The sequence below is a fragment of the Garra rufa genome, chromosome 4 (genome assembly GCF_049309525.1).
Source record: "Garra rufa chromosome 4, GarRuf1.0, whole genome shotgun sequence".
Classification (NCBI taxonomy): Eukaryota; Metazoa; Chordata; class Actinopteri; order Cypriniformes; family Cyprinidae; genus Garra; species Garra rufa.
This window is the reverse complement of record NC_133364.1, coordinates 10,241,214-10,249,638: the sequence shown is the minus strand read 5'-3', so window position 1 is coordinate 10,249,638 and position 8,425 is coordinate 10,241,214. Positions and strand designations below refer to the sequence as shown.

General features: G+C 35.5%; 1 protein-coding gene across 1 annotated transcript; it reads right to left on the bottom strand.

Annotated features, from left to right (window-relative positions):
- Positions 1-731: 731 nt before the first annotated feature.
- On the bottom strand, positions 732-7,773 carry samm50l (sorting and assembly machinery component 50 homolog, like). The gene is made up of 15 exons (XM_073838176.1): positions 7,624-7,773; positions 7,319-7,429; positions 6,528-6,629; positions 6,124-6,211; positions 5,631-5,737; positions 5,128-5,258; positions 4,889-4,976; positions 4,135-4,263; positions 3,967-4,038; positions 3,719-3,805; positions 3,104-3,174; positions 2,370-2,437; positions 2,132-2,278; positions 1,772-1,913; positions 732-1,478 (listed from the first exon to the last, which is right to left on the bottom strand). The coding sequence occupies exons 1-15, from the start codon at positions 7,642-7,644 to the stop codon at positions 1,433-1,435; spliced, it is 1,410 nt and encodes a 469-aa protein (XP_073694277.1). The 5' UTR covers positions 7,645-7,773; the 3' UTR covers positions 732-1,432.
- Between the last annotated feature and the right edge of the window lie 652 nt (positions 7,774-8,425).

Below are 8,425 nucleotides of genomic sequence, written 5' to 3'. Positions count from 1 at the left end.
TAGAAATTAGCTTTTGCTATATTTCTGGTAGGAAGTTGACAAAATATCTTAATAGAACATAATCTTTACTTAATATCCTAATGATTTTTGGCTTAAAAGAAAAATCGATAATTTTGACCATATAATGTATTTGTGGCTATTGTTACAAATATACCCACATCAATTAAGACTTACGAATTAAGTTTTGTGCTCCAGGGTTGCATATCAGAAAGAAAGACAAAAATACTGCAATGTAGGCAACATTTAATACCATGAATTTAAGGATTAAAGGAATTTAAAACCTGCACAATCATTATAACTTCTAATATAGATTTATACATGCAAGTTAAAATTATATTTTAACTCACAAAACTCTTAAAGAGTGCTTTACTGTAAGTGTTAGAACAGGGGGTGTGTGTTTAGTCCTTACTACAAGGTCAGTTATTTGGCTTTGGAGGGATCCTGCAAAAGGTTTGGACACATTTCTGTTTACTTTTCCATAACAGATATCAAGCTATTTGCGATCTTCTAGTTACCCTTGACAGACAGAAAAATGGCTCTGATGTGTGCGTGTTTTGCCATTCAAGAGACTAAAAATCACAGTTTTGTAACAAGATGAAAAAGTAGTTCGGTATATAGAGCTTATGACACTTCTATTTTTTGATCCTGTTATTCAATTAGTGGTTCATGTTCATAAGTTTAACAATTTAATTTCAGTTACTTTTTAAATAATCACAAAATAAGAACAAACATCAGGGAACCAAAATGTTTATTTGTGCACAATAAACATCAATTTAAAGTTCAGACGATAATAAAAAGTGTCCTAATAATAAAGCACTGCTGGTGGATCACACAAAGGGGACTTATGGCTGGAAGAAGCTCAACTTACTAATTATTCAGTGAGGTAAGTTTGAATAAATTCACTTTTCTAGTTTGGCATTAGAGGAGACAACTGACTGAAACAATAAACAATCCTATTTAAAAGGAGAAAAAGTGCTTTGCTCAACTCAAATGGCTACAGGATAAATGCATCTTTAAATAATCCATATTTAATTCAGTGTTTCATTCATCAGAGTAGCAGAAACTGCTTTAAAAAAAAAATCTCCCAATGCAGACCAAGCACATATTTGAGTGGACGAAGGTGTGGATTTGAATTTATTTTCTGGTTTAACAGCTTGATCATAAATAATCTCTAAAGTGCTCCTCATTGAAAACAACTGTAAAAGCCTAACTATTTGAGCACCTGCAGTCTCCTTGCAGACCGGATAAGGTTTTGTTTACTAAACCCTGGACTCTTAATCAAACAGTAAGAGGTATGCAGGAAAACCAAGTATTTTTTGTTTTACAAGTACAAAAACGAAGTGCATCCTCATGTGTGTGCATGCAGGAGGAATCCTTCAGTTCAAAATCCAAAAATTGCTATCTCACAATCCCTAGACAGCAGTTTAGGAGATCACAGGAAACGAATACCTGCTCCAAACTGCACACCGTCACATATCCTGTCAGGGAACAAAAAAGTAATTTTAATAAAGTTACATTGGTGGGTACTGAAAGTTGGGTAATTTTAAAAACTCAAATCAATCTGACAGAAAACCCACAAGTCAATTGAAAGCAGAACAAACTGTTTTTTGTCAAAAACATCAGTCTTTAATTCAAAACATCACAGTAAAAGTAGTAAATGAGTAATTTGGCTACAAAAAAAAAAAGTACTAATCTTTATTAGCAATTTAAAACTGCATTAATTTTACAGGTAATTAAGAATTAATGTGGTTCAGTGGATGTGTATATGTACCTGTCTCCACTTTGAACACCCATTGGGAAGCAGTAATTGAGTTCAAGCCTAGCAATGTTTCCCAGTCGTAGAATTATTCCTGCGCCATAAGACCAGCGGATACACTCTGCTAGCTTCTGCAGATGTGCGTGTGGTCCCTCTCCTACACAAACAAGATGTATAATGTCAAGAACAGATGTCAAATTGAAAAACAGGCTCATTTAAACATGCAAAATGTGTTTGATTGATACCACAAGTAGTTTTCCTAATACTCAAGCAACAACAGCATCCCCATGTGGACAAAATGCTTCAGCGCACAAGTTCAGCCCATAACTAATGTTGAGACTAAAGAAATAATTTTTTTCAATAATGTCTACTGACCATAGTTGAGGTTGCAAAGGTTTCCAGCATTAAGGAAGAAATGTGTTCTGAAGAGGTCAGCCAGGCCGCCCTTGTTTGAGCGGAAAGGGAGGGGTGTGTATAGGTGAAGCCCACCAGCCCAATACGCTTCCCCACCCAGATAATCACCTGATCAGGTAAGATGTCAAATTAGAAACAATCATTCAAAAACAACTATCATTAAGAATTTGTATTATTTTTTTTATTAATACACTTTTACCTTCACTCTGAGGGCCAATACTGTACATGCCGAAACCTCTCACACTGGTCGGGCCGCCCAGATAAAACCTGACATAAAACCACATAAATGTCCAATGCTATTAACATGTTCAGGCTGGCTAACTTTGAAATGGCAAGGATTGAAGCATGTCTAAATTAGCAAAATTGCTTACATGTCCTTGGTGAATGGCTTTTTAATTGAGCACAGAGTGATTTTAACATCATAAAATGTTTCTTTAGATCTGTGCTGATACAGATGACTTTGGTGTTTTTCAGTTGAAAAATGGTGTAGTCTTTTAAAAATTGCTTGTAAATCACCTATTATGCTACATAATCACCAAATCTTCGATTTAATTTTGTTGTCGACTTGTTTTCTTTCATTTAGCACAGGTTTTATATTTCTTTTTGAACTGATTGGTCATAATCCTAATTTTTCTGAGCTTATGCATCTCAGTTTTTGAGTGAACTTTGCTAAAAATTGTCCACAAATAATGCTTTTTTCACTCAAAAACTAAGGTAAATAAGCTCTACAATTAATCCAAAAATAAATACTCAACCTGAAAAAGTGAAAGAAAATAAATTGACAAAAAGATTGAATCCAATATTTGGTGATAATATAAATAATGTAGCATAAGATATTTACAAGCACTATTTTTTCATTTTTGTCCGGAAACACCACAAGAATTAAAACCTTTCAAAGAACATCCACCTAAAAGCAAGCAAACAAACACAAACCTGTCAGCAATGGAGACAGGCTGACCCCCAAGCGGATAGATCATCCCTCCCCATAAAGAGGCAGACAACACCTACAAGAGAAAATCATTAGCTCTACTTAATATTAATGTCCGAATACAAAATCAGTTTTAAGTAGCACAGGTATATTTGTAGCAATAGCCAAAAATACATTGTATGGGTCAAAACATTTTCTGATATGCCAAAAATAATTATGATATTAAGTAAAGATCATGTTCCATGAAGATATTTTGTACATTTCCTACCATAAATATATCCAAACTTAGTTTTTGATTAGTAATATGCATTGCTAAGAACTTCATTTGGACACTTTTCTCAATTTTCTCAATATTTCGATTTTTTTGCACCCTCAGATTCCAGATTGTTATATAGTTGTATCTCAGGCCAAACATTGTCCTATCCTAACAAACCATACATCAATGGAAAGCTTATTTATTCAGCTTTCCAATGTTTCAAAAGTGACCATTATGACTGGTTTTGTGTTCCAGGGTCACAAACTGCAACTGCAGTCTTTCTAAGGGAGTTAAAGCTTGACAGACAATGTCAAAACCACAAAAAAAAATTTATAACATCATACATTAAATCAAGACTACTCACTGATCCCCAGATAAATGGTTTGTTAAGCTGCAGCTCAACATCCTCTTTGAGAAAGCTGGCATCTCCGCCAGTGTATCCTGCCAGCTCCTAAACCATCAGAGCGAATGCAGGAATTGTTTAACAGTGACGCTAAACCTTCTCCAGACAGTTTTAATCAATGATGGACTTTGTGAGGTGAAAGTAACAGTGTGTGAAGGAAAACAAAACAGCTACTGATATGTTCTGGGCTGACGTTCAAGTCCACACACCTGGCTGATCCGCAGTAAGGCACCTCTTCGGGGCAAGATGGCAGAGTTCCTGGTGTCTAATACCATTGTGTGCTAGAGTGAGACAAGAAATTGTATTGACTAAAGTGAAATTAGTCTGAAACCAGGGAGCCGAAACACTTGGGATTAAGGCAGCGGGGAGCATCTTACAGAAAGTGCGGATTTAAGAGTGTGGCCGCTCTCCTCTCTCACAGCAAAGGAGGCACTTCGGGCCAGACAGCCCAGTTCACGCCACACACCCTCCCATTTCAGAGTGTGATCCGTCATCCACAAAGGGAACTGGAAGACACATTGCACTAAATCATTAATTATTAAAGTAGTTCACCCAAAAGTAAAAATTGGGTAAAAAGTTTGTCATCCAAGATGAAGATGAGTTTGTTTCTTCATTAGAACAGATTTGGAGAAATTAGGATTACATTTCTTGCTCAACAATGGATCCTAATGAATGGATGCCATCAGAATGAGACTGTCGGCTGATAAAAACATCACAATAACCCACAAGTAATCAATTAAAAAAATTAATGTCTTTGAAGTGAAAGTGAAGTGATTTTAATGCAAAAGGACAACAGAGAAAAAATGTTTTCATTTGTGTTATTATGTATTACAAACTCGCATTTTGGCCAGAAGCGATGGTTTAAAGCTAAAACCCCTTAATGATGGATTTGTTTCTTATAAACACTCATCTTTTCACTTCACAAGATGTTAATTGATGGATTTGGGGTCGTACGGATTACTTGTGAATGATTGTGATGTTTCTATCAGCTGTTTGGACTCGGCTCCCATTCGCTGCAGAGGATCCATTGGTGAGCAAGCGACGTAAATAAATGATGTTATTATTAACTAAATTAATCCTAATCTTTTATGACGAAGAAACAAAATCATCTACATCTTTTAACCATCTTACATTGAGTTCTGTAGAAACTCCCCTGTCCGTCTCTTTTAAAGAGCTCCACGGGAACTGGCCGGTGACTTTGTACAAGTTTAGAGTGAAGCTACACACAAAGCAAAGACAACAAGTTGTTTCATATCTGTTCAACATCACTTATGTACACAGTTAAGACTGAAGAGTGTAATTGCATCTTTACAGTGAAAATGATTACACACTTCACCTTTAAAGTTTAATGCTGTTTGCAGAAATCATACTTGCGTTCATAATATCCCGACTGTGGTTTAAAGAAGGACATGCCGTATGACGTCTCCTTAGTTCCATAAGAAAACTGAAAGGTGAGCTTCTCTCCTCGGCCTAATATGTTTGGAAGTTTAATGCCCAAGACCTTTAGAGGAACAAACACACAAATGCAATAACTATTATTCATATTAAATATTGTTTTATTGTCATCTTATTTGAAAGTAACTGTTTAATTAATATATTCAAATTTTTTATTCATTTCATTGCATGAATTTCATTTCATTTCTATATTTCCAGTTTTCATTTTATTTAATTTGAAGTTTTAGTAATTGCGCTATGTGCTTTTGTTATTTATTTTATTACTCTTATTTAAAAAAATATTTCTACATTGCTTTCATTTATTTCAATTTTAGCTTTAGTATTTTTAGTACTGCAACTTAATTTCTTCAGTTAGTTTGTATGGCAACATGGCAAGGGTATGATGCAAAGTAATATATGTGTGAATTATGGCTCTTACCATACTACCTTCATTGTTTCCAACCATGGTATTATAACTTCCAGTAAGTCGTTTAAGCTCAGTCACCTCAAATGTAACATCAAGTCCATTTGGCAGTGCGTCTGCTCCTAAAGAGGAGATCAGAAAGACATTGTACAAACAACACCATAGCTAAATGTACATGCATAGTGGATTCTTCTATGGAGTTAACAGAAAATCCTGAAAATATATTAATTATGAAGCCAGGTTAAATTTCTAAACTTCTCTCTCCTATATATATATATATATATATATATATATGTGCTACAGATCTAATACTGACAATAAAAAGTTGACCTTTAGACCCACTGGTCTTCCTTTCTTTATGAGTATGTAAATTAGGTTAATATGTTGAACGTCAGCGGTAGAGGGTTGCTTTGAAGAGAATGCAACAGACCAGTCCAGAAAAACTGGACACTTTCCTTTGAACGGTCTATAAAATTAATCAAGCATGACGATGTTATGGATGTAATACCTTCTGAAATGTCAATCACCACCTCCACTTCTTTGAATATCCCTAGACGGAGCAACTTCTGTCTGGCCTCGTGGGATTTTCTCATAACCTGTTGAAACACTGAGCTTGTTATCACATTTCACAATAATGTTTTTTGAATGCCCGATATCTATGTGCAATATAATGCTGATATGTTTCATGCAATTTATTGATATTATGCTATTGAAAGCAAAATTAGATGACATTTCATGCAAAATTATACAATGACAAAAAACATGCACTATCCATTGACAAGTGCGTCACGAAATTTACGAGGTGTAATAAACCCTTCTGTTAATCTGCCAAACTGGATGACTTTGGTCTGTCACCACTCATAATAACTTTACCAGTCCTGACAAACACTTTGTCCTTGACAGCTCACTTACTTCAACCAGGTTCCTGGCAGTGAAGACATCAGAGATTTCATAGCCCAAGTAATCCTCTTTAGTTCTGCCCAATCCTTCAATGTTGACATGCTGTACAACAACCTAGATGTGAACAGTCAGAAACGTAAAAGTGTGAGGCTGGAGATTTTGGACTTGCCACCACAGTAATACCATGTTTTTGGATATAAACCACAGTATTATTGGAAGTACCTTGGAATACCATGCAAATACAACAATTTCAGTATTACCATTTGTGACCCCGGACTACAAAACCAGTCTTAAGTAGCATGGGTATATTTGCAGCAATAGCCCAAAATACATTGTATGGGTCAAAATTACAGATTTTTTTATATGCCAAAATCATTAGGATTTAAAGTAAGCTCATGTAAATATATCAAAAATATTTTTGCATTAGTAATATGCATTGCTAAGAATTTCATTTGGATGACTTTAAAGGTGATTTTTTGTTTGCACCCTCAGATTTTCAAATGGTTGTGTCTCAGCCAAATGTTATTCTATCATCAACTATACATCAATGGAAAGCTTATTTATTTGAATTTCGATAAATTGACACTTATGGCTGGTTTTGTGGTCCAGGGTCACATTTATCAATATTTTATAGTACTTTTTTGTAAGGGTGGTACAGTCTGATATAAAAGGTGGCATAAAAGATAAATTCATGTTAACTAAATTCATACTTTGGGGCATTTAACTAAAAAAACAAGCTATTTCCATTTTATCAATATGAAACCATTTCAAAAAGAAGTCAGCACTAGTTTAACACAACTTACATCTTTGTTTTCTAAAACCTCTTGTTTAGTTTCTTGCACCGCCTCCATCACTTCTAAATCATCTGGGTTGACGCCCAGTTCTCGCCCATGCATTGGGTACGAATCCATACTCTACAAAACAAACAGGGCCAGTTTTATTATTTGCAACCATATACCCATATTTAGCACAAAGACGCATTGGATAGCTTTCTTTGACAATACAATAACACGCAAAGCAAGCAATAAACCAGCACAGTATTTCTGAACACAAGAGGTCACAGACAAAACAAGCATATTTCACCCTGAATCTTTAGGAAAACATTTACCCGTGCGTGCACAGTCCCCATTTCTAGTGCAATAATATCCTAAACGTATGGAAGCCGCTCAGCTGATCCTGGGAATGTAAAATATCGCACTATTATGAAGCAGTGAACCCAACCCTCTTCAAGGAGGACGCCATGACACGCAACAGCTTGGCCGACCTGGACAGCGATTGGCTAGGGTGATGTGACGTCATACATAATGGGCGGGGCCTTGTTCCGTCCGCCGCTGTACGTAACGTTACCTTGGCGTTGCGCGCGTTCACGCATTCAATTTGTACACAACATACTTTACGTTTTGGACTGGATTTAACGTTACTTGTGAAAAAGACAAATGTTGAAATTAAGAACTGTGTATAAAGTGCGCCTTTTAGACCCTCAGACAGTTATGCCACAGCTTGGAGGAGGATTACGTTAGTTTGTTTGTTGGTCTGTATATTTTGTAAACTCAGTATCATAGACAGGTATTTTGCTAATAATGTGTAAAATATTTAGCTTTGGTTCACTTGGGTCACGTACAAACTATTATTGGTGACCCTGGACCAGAAAAGCAGTCTTAATTAGCACGGGTAACGTTATATTTGCAGCAATAGCCAAAAATACATTGTATGGGTCAAAATGATCGATTTTCCTTTTATGCCAAAAGTCATTAGAATATTAAGTAAAGGTCATGTTCAGTGAAGATATTTTGTAAATTTCCTACTGTAAATATATCAAAACGTACTTTTTGATTAGTAGTATGCATTGCTAAGAACTTCATTTGGACAAGTTTAAAGGCGATTTTCTCTTTATTTCAATTATTTTTTGC

Coding starts and splice junctions, on each gene's coding strand:
- samm50l (XM_073838176.1), bottom strand. CDS start 7,644: ATGGGGACTGTGCACGCACGG. Junction 7,430..7,623: donor TGGGGACTGTGCACGCACGG/GTAAATGTTTTC, acceptor TTTGTTTTGTAG/AGTATGGATTCGTACCCAAT. Junction 1,479..1,771: donor GGTGTTCAAAGTGGAGACAG/GTACATATACAC, acceptor GTTCCCTGACAG/GATATGTGACGGTGTGCAGT.